The following is a 19106-nucleotide window of genomic DNA, read 5'->3' as shown; positions in this document are numbered from 1 at the left end:
TGATTTCAGGTGATCACATCTTTTTTCATGGTTTTCCCTGCTATCACATTGTGTATCTCTAACAGTGATTCCTCTTTTGAGCTCTAGACCCATATATGCAACAGCTTATTAGATATATTTACCTGAATGTCCCACAAACACTCTACAGTATGTGCCAACCTAAATTCATCCTTCCCATCTTCCACACCCAAAACTAAACCTCTTTCTTTATTTGTAATCATAATATTAACCATATAAACATCTACACAGACATCCAAGCTAGGAACCATGGAGTTATTCTACACATTTACTTCTCTTTCACTATCTATAACTAATCCAGTCACAAAGTTTTGCCAGTTTTTTTGTTAACTATTTCTCTATTCTTTCCCATTTTCTCCATCCCTATCACCACCATTCTGGTTCTGACAGTCATGTTTCCAGACAACTATAATACCTAGATGTAATATCTAATCTCCTTGCCTCCAATTTTCCTATCTTCCTCTGAGCCCATGCCCTCTCAGACCCCCACCAAATCCATCATCTACAATTATCAAAAAACATTTACTGAACAAAAATGAGTTGAACATAAAACAATAATAGTATTGGAGAAGGAGACTAGAAAGAAGCACAATCAGAAGGTGGTATAGATTTAGATACATTGCATATTTGGTTGATCATGAATGACTGAAAATATTTATCTCCATTCTGAAACCAGCAAAATGACACTGAGAGAGAAAAAAAGCATTATAAATCAAAATGAGGATGAGAATAGGAGAGGACAAAACAGCTGATAAGTAATATCATGAAAATTTTAAACATATAAATATAATAGATAAATAGCAAGTGACTGACTGAGGCCCAGAGAGATAAACCATAAAGGATTAATCTGATTCATGACAACCATCCTTCAACAGGTTCCAATACTCAAATATGTTTGAAAAAGAGAATGCGGAATGACACTGAAACCAGGAGGACTAGTTGAAAACTGAAAGTGAACAGACCTCCAGATTCTTTCTCAATCTATGCACAGGTATAAAGATAAAGAGTAAACTACTTTTTACATGTATGCATCAAAGGGTTATACTCAAATATTTTTACAAAACAACATTTAAAATGAAGAAAATATATATACTTATGGTCTTTCATAAGTTAATATCTACCATTTTTTTAATGCCTGAAGAAGTTTTAAATATCTTGAAATAATCTCCTTTCCTCAAGGTAGGTTTGGCCAATGAGAATAACCAGGTGGTTAAAAAACTGAAACCTAAAGTAAAATTTAGGTTTCAATGTTGATTATATAGTCACTCTATAGTCTCCTAGGGAGTATGAAAAATAGACTTTAGAAGTTTCTATTTGATTCTAGTCCTCTCCATCTGGTATATGATATTTTTAAAAGTTGAAAATAAACTAAGATTCTAACTCAGTTCTAGAAAAAAAATCAGAGAATATAATAACATCTTACGCTTTAAAGATGGAGACTTCTGTAGTTCTTAAGACATTCATAATATATTGGAAAAACAAGATAAGAATAAAACAAGTTATCACATGAAAAGGACAAACAGTTGAAGTTGGCAGGAGCACTGCAGGAGTAAGAGGGATTTGAAATGAGTATTGAAGAGATAACAAATAGTATGGTAGTACACACCAGCCCTTTCATAAAATCCATTAAGGGGGGGCTATAACATCTTTAACCTCACTGGGGGATTCTATTTCCAGAAACAATGGTAGATTTCATTCCCTGAATGACACTTGCACTAAAAACAAATGAAAATGATGAATGTATTTATAAGATGTTTATATGTAACACATACTATGATTAAAACTTATATTTGTTTACACACACAAACACGCACATGCACACACACAATATCTCCTTAAAATCATTAATGAGTTTCTCCAAAAAGTAAAGATTATTAATGCCAGGGATTGAGAGAAGCCAGAAACTCAGAGGTAAACAAATCGCTTGAGGCATTTCAAAACTGGTGAAATTGAACATCCTTGTTCACAAGTAAGGCTGATTAAAGACAAAGCCCTAGGCCAATTTGTAGTGTAGAACTTAACAGGACACAAGGCTTGTATGCAAATGACTACGATACTAATGTTAGGGTAGACTAGAAATAAAACTGCCCCATTTTTCTGCTCTCTACATGACCCAACTAAAACTCTACCAGAAAACTGAACTTTGAACAGAGTAAGAAAAATACTGATAACCACAGCCAATCCTGTAAGTTCTAACTCAAAGTTTTATTATATGAGTGGCAAAAAAACCTCTAACAAGGAGTTTAGTTTCAAGTGTTCCTGAACTGGTAATACTCCCAATGTATCAGAAGTAAATTCAAGTATGCATAGGAGGAATCTTTTGGCTACTCTTCAAAAAAATTCTATAGACAAATTTCCAAAGAAAATAAATAACCTCTCTCCCTATAAAAAAGAACAAAATGCACAAGGAATACTAGGCCTAGTAGGGAAGAGTAGGCAGGAATTAGACAATAATATAAAATAAATGATTCATGTATCAAGAAACACAAGGAAGCCTTGAAAATTATGAATAAAAAGGAGTTTTAAAAATCAATCAAAATGAAAAGAATATCATAAGTAAAAATTTAAATTCAATAAAGTGTTACAAAGTTCAAAAATGGGTAAATTAATTTATGGTTTTAGATGTCAGGATGCAGTTTGAATCTGAAGAAAGAGAGGCTCGCAAGGAACTAGAGAAGATCTCCTGGGTGCTGGTAATATTTTTGATCTTGATTCAGATGTAGGCAACAGGGGTAGGTTTATTATAAAATGTATCAAGCTGTGAACTAAGAATTGAGCAGTTTTCTATATGATATATTTGAATTCTATAAAAGTTTTTTCAAAAAATTCAATGAATAACTGTTTAACAGCATATTAGACCCAGCTTTAAAAAATTAATGAAATGGAGGATCAAATTAAAGAAATTACTGAGAATGCAGGTCAGCAAGTCAAAGAGAAAAAATATAAAAGTACAAGGAAGAGACAAGAATAAAAGAGTAAAAATGTGAAAAATTCTAAAATATATATAAGAAAGAAAAAGGCACAGGCAATATCTGAAGAGATTATGCCAGAAAACTTGCAGAACTCATAAAAGACACCAACACTAAAACTTTAAAACACAAAGATTTAAAAAATTCTGAAAGCTGCCAGAGAGGAAGGACAAAATACCTTCAAAGAAACACAAACTGCAAGTGGACATTGCAGATAAATATTTTCATTGTCAATAGGACAATGAAAAGCAAGAGTCAGCACAACGGAATTTTTAATGGGTCAGACAAAAATAACTACCAACAAAGAAGTTATATAACCAGCAATATATCTTTCAAAAAGGAGGGCAAAATAAAGACACTTTCAAACAAACAAAATTAAGTTTGCTAACAACATATCATCACAAAAAGGCAAAAGGAAAATGATCTGAGTTAGAATAAAGGACTGAATTGTAAGAGGAATGTCTAGTAAGGCACTAGTATAGGAGTCCACAAACATGGCCCATGACCAAATCTGGCTATCAGATTTTGTAAATAAAGTTTCAAAGAAACACAGTCATGTCAGTTCATCGACATATTGCCTACGGCTGCTTCTGCACTCCAAAGCAGAGTTGAGTAGCTGCAGCAAGAGCACATAACTGGTAAAACTGAAAATATTTACTATCTGGCTCCTTACTAAATAAATTTTCCAAACCCTGCACTGGTTATATATATGCAATAAATATAAGCAATTATTTTTTTAAGTGATAACCCATTAATCCAGAGAGGATGATTGAATTAAAAGTATTTTAAGACCTGTGTGTTGTTCAGGAGCAAATAACTTGATTTAATGCATAATTTAATAAATTAAATATGCAGCTTAATATTTCTAGGACCAGAGTTGACTTTGAGGAAAGGGTGTTAATTTCTAAGATTGAAAGAAAAAACAGTTAAGGAATAATTTCCAATATAGCAGGAGAAAAAAGGAATTAACATATATTACAGTATAAAGGAAAAAAACTGTTATTTAAACAGTTAAATAAATTCAAACAAGATAGTGAACAGATAACAGGAGAAATGGAGGATGGGAGAAATGGGAGATAATATTTGCAAATTACATATCTAATAAAGGTCTAATATCAGAATATATAAAGAACTCTTACAACTCAACAATAAAGAGACAAATAACCCAACTAAAAAGTAGGCAAAGGATCTGAAAAGGGACTTCCCTCGTGGTCCAGTGGGTAAGACTCCGTGCTCCCAGTGCAGGGGGCCCGGGTTTGATCCCTGGTCGGGGAACTAGATCCTGCATACATGCTGCAACTAAGAAGTCCACATGCCACAACTAAGAGTTCACATGCTGCCACTAAAGAGTCTGCATGCCGCAAGTAAGAAGCCTGCATGCCGCAACTGAAAATCCTGCATACCACAACGAAGATCCCACGTGCTGCAACTAAGACCCAGTGCAGCCAAAATAAATTTTAAAATATTTTTTAAAAAAAGAAAGGATTTGAATAGAAGAAGAAAATACAGAACAAGATCTACAAATGGCCACTGAGCACATGAAAAGATGCTCAACATAATTAGACATTACGGAAATGAAAATCAACACCACTAGATACCACTTCCCACCCACTGAGAAGGCTAGAACCAATAAGACAATAACAGACAACAATAATAAGTGGTGACACAGATATGGATAAATTAATATTGTAAATCAACTATACTTCCACATGAAAATATGTGAATAAATTAGAACCTTCATTCATTGATGTGGGATTGTAAAATGGCACAGATATTTCGAAAAACAGTCTGTCAATTCCTCAAAAGCTAAACACAGAGTTAGCAAATGACCCAACAATTCTACTATACATATCTAATAGAAATTAAAACATATGTCCATGAAAAACAGTGTACAAGAATGAACATAGCAGCATTATTCATAATAGCCAAAAAGTGGAAACAACCCAAATGTCCATCAAGTAATCAATGAATAAATAAAATGTGGTATATCCATAAAATGAATTATTATTCAGCCATAAAAAGGAATGAAAACATACATACTATAATAATGGTTCTATGAAAGAAGTGAAAGATGGCTTCTTTCACTTACCACTTATAATAGTAAGTGAAAGAAGCCAGTCACAAAAGACCACAAATTTTGTTATTTCATTCAAATGAAATGTCTAGAAGAAGCAAATTCATAGGGATAGAAAGACAAGTGGTTCGTAGGGTCTGGGGGGAAGGGAGAAAGAGGAGTAGGTGCTAATGATATACCAATTCTTTTTAGGGTGATAAAACTATTCTAAAATTTTATGGTGATGGTTGCATAAAAATTGTAAATACACTAAAACTCATCTAACTGTATACTTTAAAAGGAAGAATTTTACAATATGTGAATTTTATCAATGAGTTTTAACAAAAAATCAAGGTACAAATCATTTTAATCTTACAAAAATTATTCCAGAGTTAAAATTAAAAAAAAAGGAGGAAGCACTCCCAGCTCACTTTATGAGCTTTATGAGCTCACTTCAGTCTAGCATATCTTTGATATGACATGTAATAGCTATTGTGATAATAAGGAATTCCCTATAACCAAAAACAAATAACAAAGAATGGCTATGTCCAATATGCTAGAGAAATTATCAAGACAAAGAGCACTTAAGAAGAACTCTGAAGAAATTCCTTCTAACTCTCACAATTCTATGATTTTATGATAATGGTATTCACATCATTAAGTACCAACATTAATTTCTGCCAGTAAAATCATGCTTACTTTTGATAAACCTACGAAAACTAGATTTCAATGGAAATTTCAATAGAGAAAATGAGAGAGAAATCGACATTAAGTCAAAATCAAAAATTGCAAACTGTACCTGCTTTTCAATAACAGTACTGTGGTAATCTGAACGATATCAGGATTCAGACACTTACATCCTAATAATATGAACAAGGTGTTGACCTATTTAGCACTGTCAAAAAATCTGAGGCTTGTTATTAAAATATAAATTCACATTATTTACTTTGTGACTCAAAACTTCTCCAGGTTCACACAGTTTGAAATGAATACATCAAAGTTCAAAAGGGTATTAACCTGCAACTGAAAACACTGAAACATCAGAAATCAAGTATTTACTGAAGAAAGATCCATGGCTCCAATCATCACACAATTATCTACTTTATTTAAATAAATGAGTAATCTAGAAATACATCATGCTTGCTGTAAATAATGTATTCATTTGATTATATATTTATGATGCATCCATTCATAAGTCAAGTGGCTTAAATTAAAATCAACCTACTTATAATTCTTAGTTCAGCCTAATGCAAACATCTGAAACCAACTTTCTTCTCAAGTTAATTTTATCTATGTTTAGCATTTCAGTGATTATACTGTATTCTATATGATCTTTTGTAGATAGTCTCCATATATACATATATATATATATATATATATAGTCTCCATATATATAAAAGGTGTGGCTATCAATAAACATCATCACTTAGTTCATTCACTTTGTATATCTCTCTTTGTAGATCTACTTTGTAGATCACTTCGTTCATTTCCATGCAGTTCTTTCAATGAGAAGACTGATTCAGAATGCACTGACATTAAAAAAAAAGCAGTAAAACTAAAAATATCAGTATAAAATATAATAACCATAGTATAATAACCATAGGAAGACTTTTTAAAAAAAGTACCTTCTTCAAGGATGGGTCGTGGGATGACAAAAGGAATCTCCTGCAGAGGTTCCATATACTTGTGGCCAGCACTAACAATCTTTATTTGAGGCAAACAGAGGACAAGTGTTCCTGGCATGCTGGTTTGTCCATGGTACCAACTTCTTACTGTTCCAGGAATGTCACCAGATACAATTGTACTTGGGGAAGGCAAGCTATCACTTGGGATGAACACACAACAAGATTGTACTTCAAGCTAGAAAGAAAAGCAGAATCAAAATATCTGGATCAGACTAAATTTGAGAGTAAATGTATCCTCAAACATTTAATATCTTTACCAGAATACACAGACAAGCCAAAAAAAAGAAAATGCCCCATACTTATGTCTTTATGAGTTACTTTCACTAAAGAATACAACAAACACTTGAAAAGGTATTGTTTCTTGCTATAAATTTGATCAAAAGAGCACAGTGACATGAAATGAAAACACATCTGCCTTTCCACAGTTCCTTCCAAGAAACATGATTGAGTTAGAAAATGTGCTGGCAAAAAAAGGTGAGAAAATCCTCCTTTTTTTGCAGTTCATTACATTTTGTTAACACCAGCTAAGGCCTTAGAACGGACTAGCATTTTATTGCTCTTACTTTAAAAAATAAAAAACCACAAACAGATATATCTATGTGAATTTGCCCCTTACTTCACATACTGAAATTTAAGAAAAGAATATTTTAAATGTTCAGATTACATCTCTAGACAAACATTAAAGGAGAACATGTTTATAACATATAGTAATGAAAAAAATTCAGGAGACTTTAAAAATCAGAGTGTTATTCCTTACTTTTATCATACTTCAACTTATTACCTAAATTATGCTTTCAAGTGAAATTTTTATGTTCCCCTATCCCCAGTGTAGTTACTTAGGTTGCCAGGGCCTAAAGGAGTTAAAGTAAGACTAAGCAAGACCAAATAAAAAATTAAATACATCATGAGTTTTTAATTCAAAAGCAATGTAAGTTAAAGCTTATTAGTCTTAGGTGACTCTCATACAAGGTAATATTCTGTACCTGGTTAGTGAACTGCCCAAACAGCCTACCATACTTAAATTATTTTTAAGAAAATACAAAATATAACCTTTAATTTTCTATAAAATATTTGGCATACAAAGGCATACAAAAGTATTATCTAATAAAAACTAAAATTTGTTTGCTTGAAAAATGTTTGGATAGCAACTAAGTCTAGCAACTTAAAATAACAAAGAGATCATATTTTACAAAGGATAACTAAGAATAAAGTAATATGCCTTCTCTTGGGGTTAATATATTCCTTAGTGAGAGCATGATATGTAACAGGTCTGGAATTCCTTGATATGATAAATAATTTGCCAGTCTTACAAGTTAAGTACACTTACTCATCTTCCCTTCAATATTTCTGTGCATGGACAAACTGATGAACTCAGTGAAGAAAAATATAAGTAAAATTTTGCAAAAAAAAAAGTACATTCGTTCATGAAGTATGAGATTTTTTAGTTTTAGAATTTTATCTTGTAGCTTAATTTAAGCATGTATATGGTTAAGCAGTTCATTGTCGATTTAAGATCACAACATTTTTAACTTCTGAAATAGAAGTGTATATTGTCTCAGATGTATTACATTTATGTTTTAAAATATATAACTGCATTAGTGATGTTAAAGTGCACAAGTTAAAGTGGCACACTGACAGCATATTCTCCTATATTAATTATGGTTTTAAGGTCAAACAATGAAGGGTCAGTGTTTAACACTTTATGTTAGATTTTTAAAAAATATTTATTTATTTATTTAATTTATTTGGCTGTGCCGGGTCTTAGTTGCGGCATGCGGGATCTTCATTGCAGCATGTGATATCTTTTAGTTGCAGCATACGCGAATTCTTAGTTGCGGCACGTGGGATCTAGTTCCCTGACCAGCAATGAAACCTGGGCCCCTTGCATTGGGAGTACGGAGTCTTAGCCACTGGACCACCAGGGAAGTCCCTGTGTTAGATATTGATGCTATGTTGAAAAATGCTTCCAACAATGTGAGATAATTAGTTTAATATGCCGCCCTACACAGATTTATACATAGATGTCCTGAGAAACAAATTTAAATTGTGCCAAAATTTCCAAAATCACAATATATTCCAAATTTCCACTAATTTGGAAATAATTTATTTAATCAAATTAAAACAACCTGAGCAATGCATACAGAATCAACAGTATGTCAGCCTGACATACAAAACAACTGTAAAAAATAAACTTTCTAAAAAATGATGTATATTGTAGGGATTCTTTTAATGATAAGAACTAAAACATATACATAATCCAAATTGTTCAAACTTATTATAATGTTACATCTATTACGTATACTAAAGCTATCACATAAATCTTTTTACACTTTTAAAATAACTGTTAAACTGTATGTCTAAAATTGTGGTTTTAATGTAAAATGTTGAGTGATTTATATAAGTGAATATAAATCTGCAGCAGTAAATTTTGTATTAATGTAAGGATCTGACAATCCAAGGGAAAGAAAATGAAGTAATCTGCCAGTAAGAAGTCCTCAGACCGGGGGTCAGATCATGTTCATGGAAACCATCTGGTTGGGACCCTCTGAGCCACACCAAACACAAATGATCTTTTAAAAAAATATCCTATTCATTAATGCATCACAGCTGCACTGAGTGTTACTTCATTTTTCCATGGCAACATCCTTTCTGTTTCAAGGATCTTATTTCAGTTTTGGTAGCAACATGTTCTTTTGCCAATATTGAACACATTCATGTGTTAAAGTGAAGGGATTATTACAAATTCTTGAAGTAGAACCACCTCTATTTTGATTCCTATTAGGTCAAGGGCTACATATCTAAGTATCATATGCTGAGGATAAACCAATAAAGTAGAAATTATTCGGTATTATTTTAATAAATGAAATGATTGTCATGCATTTTTTCTTAAGTTCCAAGTTCCGTTTTTTCTGAAGTTTCAAGTGCTGTTTGAAAAGATATATGCCATTTGTACCCTCATCCTCCATAAGTAAGGTTTGGTCAACTTTGATTTTTCTAATTTGTGTGCTCTATAATTGTGACCATAACTGAGTTAAAAAGAAGAGACTAAGACAGGTTTCATTTATACATTAACCTAATAAGCATTTTAATTAGCCACTGTCCATTATATAGAATAACTTTATATAAATGCTTTAAAATGTCACACCATATTTTCTGCCCTTTTAAATAATGCTCCTATTTCCCAAATAACATGTTTTCCTTTCTTCAAAACTTGAAACTTGGACTTCCCTCATGGCACAGTGGTTAAGAATCCGCCTGCCAATGCAGGGGACATAGGTTCGATCTCTGGTCCGGGAAGATACCACATGCTGCAGAGCAACTAAGCCTGTGCGTCACAACTACTGAGCCTGCGCTCTAGAGCCTGCGAGCCACAACTACTGAGCCCGCAAGCCACAACTACTGAAGCCCACGCGCCTAGAGCCCTGCTCCACAACGAGAAGCCACCACAATGAGAAGTCCGCACACCTCAACAAAGAGTAGCTCCTGCTCACCACAAGTAGAGAAAGCCCGCACACAGCAATGAAGACCCAACGCAGCCAAAAATAAATAAAGAAATAAATTTATTTAAAAAAAAACCCTTGAAACTTTAGTGATAATTATAGTTAGAAAATTTCTACAGAATGAAATGTTCTCTGCATGAATGCATTTTACTCCTCAGGAAAGAGTTTCAAATAAAAAATAAAAGTGAAGAAACATTGCAGGTTGTATTTTCATTCACTTTTTCTTTCTTTTATTCATGCATTCTTTAACATCCACCATTAACTGAGCTGGAAGTCAGGAAAACAGAGACTAAAGACATAGTCCCAGCATTTAAGAAACTTGAAACAAGAAGATTTTAAAATACTAATAGCCTTACATAATTTTCACTGGAGCATAATAAAGTCTATAATGTCAGACACTGTGCTTATTTTGTTCATGCTACAGTCTCAGTACATAGTACAGCGCCTAGCATATACTAGCTATTAAATAATTGTTAAATAAGTGAACACAATTATTTTTATTAGCACCAGATATTGATGTTAATTAAAATAACTGTTTAATGCATGTTGTTCATCATTTCATTTCACAGAGACACCTAGTAATTAATGAAATTGACTTGTCAGCCAGATGGGTTCATCACCAGCTGTGGAACCTTTGACAAGTTATTTAGTCTTTCCATGACTTCAGAATCTTCATCTGTAAAGGAGGGAACTTAGCTTTGATATAAAGATGTAACATATTAACTGCCACCTAAATGTTCACTAAATAAAGTCAATGAACATACACTAAATATCTACTATACACTAGATTCATATATTAGTTCTCATGGATTTATAAAAGATGTTCACGATACTTTTATTTTAAAATGCTGTTGCTTATTGTTCAGCTATCTATGCATACAGAGGCCAACAAAGTAAGTAGTATTATATTTGTACTATGAAACATAAATAAGCTACAGCCCAAATTGTTTTCTTATTCTATAAATTCTCAATACATTATGAAAATATTTGGGATATCTTCTCATTTTGTAGAAATCTAAATATATACAATTTAGGGCATTAGTTAAAAACCTCAAAAGTGCACCTTGTCTTCTTTTCCACAGTGAGTGTTACAAATCTCCACACTTTTCCCATAGATACTTGTCAAGGGAAGACATGAAAAAAATTCCCAGATTTGTATTCCAGACTTCCTCTTTCTAAAAAACTACCATGCAATTGCTGTCACTTTTTCAATGCCTATAAATAAAAATATAGCTCTGTGTGCAAATTTTAAGTATTAAATGTAAATAATTACTTTCATAATTAATGTGATTGACAACTGATATGTGCAGCCTAAAATGTCTTATCTCATCCTGGAGATAAGCCAGGAAGTTCACTGGACTTGAGAACATTAAGTGTATCATGCAATATGATTACTGCATCACTGGTCATATGCTATGTATAACTTTCTGGGAGAAAAAATTCAATTGTTGTAGCTTAACTGGCTTATGGTGCTTGAGAAACTTTGACACTCTCACCAAAATCTCACAGAACATGGAAAGTCATTTCCTAAAAGGAATAAAAGATTATTAGCAAAAAGAAGGAGATCAGGATGCTTTGTATGGAAAATAAAGTGTCCATTACACTATACTGTCTACAGTCAGAAGACTTCAGAAACTACAGAAAACACCCAGGAAATGCCATAGGACAGCAACACGATCTTCAATGTAAAAGACAAAAAGACTTGAGTTTGGCAAAAACCAGGGTAATGTTCTCCTTTATTAATGAATTCTAGGTCAGAGTACTTCTATTTTGTCAACTGCTTGCCATTGCCAATTATGTGGTTCTGGAATAAAAAATGTAATAGATAGGAGCTTTGTTGATGAGCAGACGGAGAAAAATTGCAAAAAAAAATGAGCTTATGCTAATCTATGGTGAAAAGGACCCCCCCAAACCAAATTCATATTAAAAAATTGTTCAACACTACATTTAGCACTATAAAACAATCCAATTACAGTTAAGTATGCAAGTTCTTTTTCCCACTGAAAAACAAATAGGTTATCACAAATATTGTTGATGTCTTAATGCAATGTACGTCTTTCTAAAATAAGTAAAAAAGTTCATGGGCTTAGTAAATATCAACTTTGGCTCCAAAATCAACTTTCCAGAAACTCTGATTCCAAACACATTTACTTGCTCAAACTTCCATTAAAAGAATAATCCTTCGATGGCTTTAAGTTATGATGTTTTGTTTAATCTGATGACAACTTCAGGGTTTTCTTTTTTATATTTTGGCTCATAAAATGTCTTGGACAATGGACACAACTTTTTTAAAAAACTCAGTTTCTTCTTAGGTTGTTTCCAGCTCCGGGCAATTGTGAATATAGAGCTGCAATGAACATTTTGGTACATGTCTCTTTTTGAATTATGGTTTTCTCAGGGTATATGCCTAGTAGTGGGATTGCTGGGTCATATGGTAGTTCTATTTTTAGTTTTTTAAGGAACCTCCATACTGTTCTCCATAGTGGCTGTACCAATTCACATTCCCACCAGCAGCCATAAAAAGAAATGAAACTGAGCTATTAGTAATGAGGTGGATAGACCTAGAGTCTGTCATACAGAGTGAAGTAAGTCAGAAAGAGAAAGACAAATACTGTATGCTAACACATATATATGGAATTAAAAAAAAATGTCATGAAGAACCTAGGGGTAAAACGGGAATAAAGACACAGACCTACTTGAGAATGGACTTGAGGATATGGGGAGGGGGAAGGGTAAGCTGTGACAAAGCGAAAGAGAGGCATGGACATATATACACTACCAAACGTAAGGCAGATAGATAGTGGGAAGCAGCCGCAGAGCACAGGGAGATCAGCTCGGTGCTTTGTGACCGCCTGGAGGGGTGGGATGGGGAAGGTGGGAGGGAGGGAGATGCATGAGGGAAGGGATGTGGGAACAGATGTATATGTATGACTGATTCACTTTGTTATAAAGCAGAAACTAATTAAAAAAAAAAACCTCAGTTTTAGGGCCTAGATTTTGATCATTGAATCAGAATCTAGTTTTATTTTTGACCTTTTTCAGAATATATTAACATTTGGAAATGTCTAAATATATAGTATGTATAATACAGGCCTGGGACTAGGAGTGAGGCAAGCAAGGTGCCTTGATCATTTTCAAAATAATCTATACAAATATACATCATTTAGTACTCCCATAATTAAATGTTAACTTATACACAATAAGCTTAGTCAACTGAGGAACATCAGACTAAACTGTACACTTAAAAAAATGGTTAAGTTAAATTTTACATGTGTATTTAGCCAAAATAAAAAAAATAAAAAAATAAAAAAGAGGAACATCAGTATCTTTACTTATAACTAATCCATAATGACATATAAGATTAAGTTCATTGTTCGTGATAAAGCTAATGAAGGCACTGCATCATTACAAAACAAGCAAAAGAACCAAAAGAATTACATAAGAACGTTAGAATTGGAAATACCTTAAACATTACTTAATCTAGCCATTTTATATTACAAATAAGCAAAGTTAAGCCCAGAGTTAACATCCAGAATCTGATAGTGCTGAACAATGGCTCCTTGAAATTCTATACATCCTTGGCTTCCTTGAACTCTCTGACCTTTCCTTCTACATTTCTGATCATTCCTTTAGGGTTTCCTTCAAGGATACTTTCTATTATACTGACTACTTTAGAAATGGTATCTGCTTGGCCCACTGCTCTTTCAACTTAACACACTTTTTTGAATTCTCCTAGTTTTAACCATCTGTAGATGATTTCCAAAATTATATTTCTTCCTTAAACTCCAGATATGAATATTCAGTCTAAGAGATACCTGGATATCTCAAAGGCATTTCAAATACATGTGTAAATTCAAACCCCCAGTTTGCTGCTAACCTTGAAAAGCTGCTTCTCCTATCATGTAATGGCATCACTATCTACCCAGATCAGAACCTGGAATGCCAGTTAGACTCCCTCCTTTCTCTTATTCTCCAAATCCATTAAGTCACTAGGTTCTGGTGACTATTTACCTTAAGTCTCTCAGGGTTTGCTGTCTAACTTTCCCTATCGTCTAGTGTTTTGAAACCATTGTTTAATATATTTTATCCATTTTTTGGTTGTTTCAGGCAGAAAGATAAATCTGGGCCCTGTTACTTAATCCTGGGCAGAGGAGGATGTTCTCCAGAATATCTTATGTTGTGGAATGTTCATGTGTTTACTTATTGGCTTACAAATATCATAACGACCTCATATCACTTGGAATCTTAAATTGGAAGATTTTCCTAGAGCCGTCAAATTATCAGGTAACCTAATACTAGCTTTCTTAGTCCCTGTTAAAACGACTTCTCAAAATGATATCAAAAAAGGGTAATTACACTAAATTAGTCCATTTTTTAATGGAATGGGTAAAGGGAATAAGGTTATTTTTGATACAGTTACTTATATCATCATGAAATAATATTTAGAACCAAAGTAAACTTCAAACAGCTATATATTCTTTATAGCTATTATTTCTGGAGAATGCTATAAAATCATCTAATTCTATAAATCAATAAATACTAATCTGAGATAGTATCCAAATTCACCATGAACCTGGCAGAGCATGCCCTAGGTATCCTTTCAGTAAATGACATTTACCTTGACATCTCCATTTTTCTTTTGGATCATAATAGTTTTCTAAGGGATCTCTCTAAGAGACACTCCCCACAAAATGCTTCATAGAATGGTTCTTTGCCTTTTTCCTGCTAGACCAACAGAACTGTTATATTTCTTTTGTCTCCTCAGCATCTAGCACAATCTATAACAAATATTAAGTGCTGAATGTGAGAATGAATGAAAGAATAATAAATGGAGGGAAAGAGCATTCTATAATGTATTACTAGGCAAGTAGCTGTTTTAAAAAATAAAGAGTTTATACTAGGGTACTAAAAGGTTAACATGCTTATGATCATTAAGTAAATACTTATATTCCAACAGAAATTTTTGGGAAATACAATGTTTAACAGAAAGGATATAAGAAATTTCATAAAGTGAAGTAGGCCATATTAAAGAGCAATAGGGCCTTGGAGCGAATCCTCAAATTATATTCCACCTCTTTATCAACTCCAGAGCTACATTTCTGAGGAAAGTACAAGATAATTAACATTAAAAAGACACATAAAGTCCAAGAGATCTGTTACAGTCCCACTATAGTAGAACTTCTATTTCTATATATATATATATATTGCATATACATACTTCATACATATGAAATGAATACTATATAAGGTTATTTTGGTATCAAAGCACTTTCACTAGAATAGAGGAGGAAAACTGAGCAAAAAAAGAAAGGAGCTCTGTTGCCAGGAAAAGAAAGCTGTAGATGAGAGTCAAAAGAAAGCAAATTTTTGTAGTAGGATAGACATCTAAATTTAAGAGATATGTCCATGAAAATCTATTACACACTAAATAAGTCTCAGAAAAGACACAAGGAAAACATACCTTTCCTACCACAGTTTTTGGTCCCAGTTTAATGAAATCAAAATACAACTAACTTCTGAATACAACTGGCTTAAAGTACAGTGCTAACGAAAAACATGATATGTAAGGTAAGGTGCTAGAAAGAGATCTAATAATATTTGGATTATTCCTTTCTTCCATGAAATATTACTTGTGTCAAACTATAATTTAGAACCTCAGATTGAACTATAATCAGATGAGTTCACTGTTATTTATTTATATAATAATTATAGTAGAAATATGTGCTCAAAGTAGTTACTCATCTTCTTAACTTACTAATCACTTTAGCATTTACATTTATTGACTACTAAATACACCATAGATTACTCTGTCTAGAAGATTACAAAATAATACATAAGGGCCTCCCTGGTGGCGCAAGTGGTTGAGAGTCCGCCTGCCGATGCAGGGGATACGGGTTCGTGCCCCGGTCTGGGAGGATCCCATATGCCGCGGAGCGGCTGGGCCCGTGAGCCATGGCCGCTGAGCCTGCGCGTCCGGAGCCTGTGCTCCGCAACGGGGGAGGCCACAACAGTGAGAGGCCCGCATACCGCAAAAAAAAAAAAAAAAAAAAAAAAATAATAATAATAATAATACATAAGAAGATTATGGGTATTACTCATCAGGGAAAAAACATTTTATTTTATTGGTGATTTAAATAGTAGAAACAGAATGTGTTAAAACAGTGAAATTAGAGAACCACATAAAGGTCAGTAAGGCATTATGTAACACAAGAAATAAGAAAGACTTCTTAAGTTTATTTTTTTATGACCACAGACTAGAGTAAGCTAAGAATGCAGATTGAGGTTGACCAAATTGAGAAAAAGAATAAAACTGAGATACAGTTGTCCATGTACCATCCTCATTCCCATCAGTAATATATGTCCTTGAGATTAAAGATCTTATCATAAGAGAAGCTACATATAATTAAGTGAATAAATATAAATAGTTACCAGGAGCAAAACCACACATGGTTTAGTTAGCTCTACCATGTGGCATGGGTAAATGCTTGTACAAGGACTGAGTGATATACAGTGAAAGACATCATAAGGAGATAGTCTTTATTATAGATTAAGGAAAGTAACATTGAATATAAGTGTTCAGCAATATCTTAAAAGCACTGTCTGTTTTCTGCTTCTACAATCAATCTCAAACAATGTAAAGGCACTAAATGTTTCCTGCATTCATGTTGTCTCACCTTCCTATCTCATGCCACCAATGTATCAAAGGAACCTCTAGAGGAGGAACACAGGTAAGTCAACACGAGGAGTTATTAGGATAATATTAATAGCAAAGGCCTCATGCTGGCAGAGATTGGTAAGACATAGCTGATGTCTGTGAAAAAGTCATGTTTCCTGCAAGTTAAGAGTTAAAACAACAACAAAAGAATGACAAAAACACTTTCTCTCTCCCCCCTCTTCTCTTAATTTTATATAAGCAGCATGCTCAGAAAAGAGAGGCTGTAAAGGATTGCCAAAACCCAGGTTACTGGCACTTGTATTAAATAGTATTTCAAATACAGATGACCCTTGAACAAAACAAGGATTAGGGTCACTGAACCCTCGCAGCAGAAAATCCAGATATAACTTTACAGTTCACCCTTTGTATTCACTGTTCTGAATCCACGGGTTCAACCAACCACAGACCATGTAGTACTGAAGTATTGAAAAAAATCCACATATAAGTGGACCTGCACTGTTCAAACCCATGTTGTTCAAGGATCAACTGTAATCATATTTACATGATGATATTAGGGAACTGTAGATGTCTTTAGATATATTTCTAAAAAGTGATTTAATAAGGTTTTGTTACAGTAATCAGACTATATTATAGCTATGCATAGGTGTTTGTATCACTTTTCTATACTGCATAACAAATTACCACAAATGTAGCAGCTAAAAACAGCACATATTTATTATCTTGCAATTTAGATGGGTGAAGCATCCTGGTTTAATTTTATAGATCATCTACCTTGTTCTTTCTTGTTCATAAGGTGGAAGCAACATTCTTTTGCAATTTTCTGCATCTTAAACAGAAATGGAAGGCCCCAGTACTTAGATATTACTGTCTGGTACACATAAAATTCTATAAAGATGCCTCTGTTTTCAGTCTTTCATATCTTATTTCAAAGAGGAAATAAATCTATACAAAAACTGAACTGTTGAGTTACCCTTACCTAATTCCTACGAAATGAGATAAGCATTTAATTGTGTATTTTCATCAGTTAAAACAGATTTGGAAGAAGTGTAATTCAGTAAGATTAAATTATGTGTATTTAAAAGTGAAAATAAGTGAGAAGAAAATTTAGTAACAATAAAAGATAGTTACAATTATCATTTTCATATTTGGTTTGTAATTAGGTAGCAAAAATAATTAGATAACCCTTTTATTTTAATTCCAACTAAGTTTTTTATTTCAGTACTGAGATAAGAATGTTATTGGTATATTGACCATTTAAAATATTTCAAATAATGCTTAAAAGAAACAAAAAGTAAAATGAATTTTTTTTAATTCAAATAACATTTCAAAGTTTGTGTAATTTTATAACTTTATCAGGAAGAGCATATGTGTTTCATATCATTTTATTAATAATATGCAAAGTGCACCAATAGTTTTCATTTAAATTATGAAAATGAGATGGTATACATGAGCGTAACCAGTGAGAAAAATTTTACCAATATTAAAGGTTCTGAAAATTAAAAAGAATCATAAAAATTAAAACCATGATATTTCTAACTTTCATTTTACCTGCAGTGTGAGACCCTTTACTGCATTCCATACGACTCCAATAAACTCCTTCATTCTTTCTTCAGGACTTCTACAGCCTTCAGCTATATTCAGCATGGCTTTCACAGGAACTGACAATGGTCTGGATTCTAAGAATAAGAATAGCTAGAGTTATTTAACATAAATGTACCTTATAGTTTCACATAAACATACAGAAAATACTTCCAATATTATTTCTTTCCTTGTTTAAAATTAAAACTTCTATATGAGATTATAAAATATATTAGATCATTTTATCTTAAAGAATTACTGATTTTTTACAATTATTCAAAACCAAGCAAACCTAATCTGTTACAACTCAAGAGAGTGTTGATGACTTGTCAGGGACTGATGATTGGGAGGTAGGTTTGTGGAGCAACGGTAATGTTCTATTTTTTTAATACATGGATGTGTTTACATTGTGAAAATTTATTAAATTGTAACCTAACAATCTGTTCGGTTCTCAGCATGAAGTTAATACATCAATAAAAATTTTACTTGATGAAAAAGAAAATTCAACTACAAAGTACTTGCTTCATCCAAAATTGATACAAAATGTATCTTCCCATATGTGAATTGTCCTGATAACAAAAGCTTACTCATAGTATCTCTCAATTTTTTTTCTTTTATTTTTTTGAT

At 32.9% G+C, this 19106-nt stretch overlaps 1 protein-coding gene across 10 annotated transcripts in view; it reads right to left on the bottom strand.

Moving 5' to 3' along the window:
- VPS13B (vacuolar protein sorting 13 homolog B) overlaps positions 1-19106 on the bottom strand; it is a 791444-nt gene that overhangs the window by 425534 nt on the left and 346804 nt on the right. For all 10 annotated transcript variants that reach the window (XM_060116054.1, XM_060116052.1, XM_060116058.1 and 7 more), the window contains 2 exons: positions 18450-18577; positions 6666-6900 (listed from right to left, as the gene is read on the bottom strand). In XM_060116054.1, the coding sequence (XP_059972037.1) occupies positions 6666-6900; positions 18450-18577 (363 nt within the window). The remainder of the gene's footprint in view (positions 1-6665; positions 6901-18449; positions 18578-19106) is intronic.

The sequence above is a fragment of the Mesoplodon densirostris genome, chromosome 13, assembly GCF_025265405.1.
Source record: "Mesoplodon densirostris isolate mMesDen1 chromosome 13, mMesDen1 primary haplotype, whole genome shotgun sequence".
NCBI classification, from domain to species: domain Eukaryota; kingdom Metazoa; phylum Chordata; class Mammalia; order Artiodactyla; family Ziphiidae; genus Mesoplodon; species Mesoplodon densirostris.
This window is presented reverse-complemented; position numbering and strand designations above follow the sequence as displayed.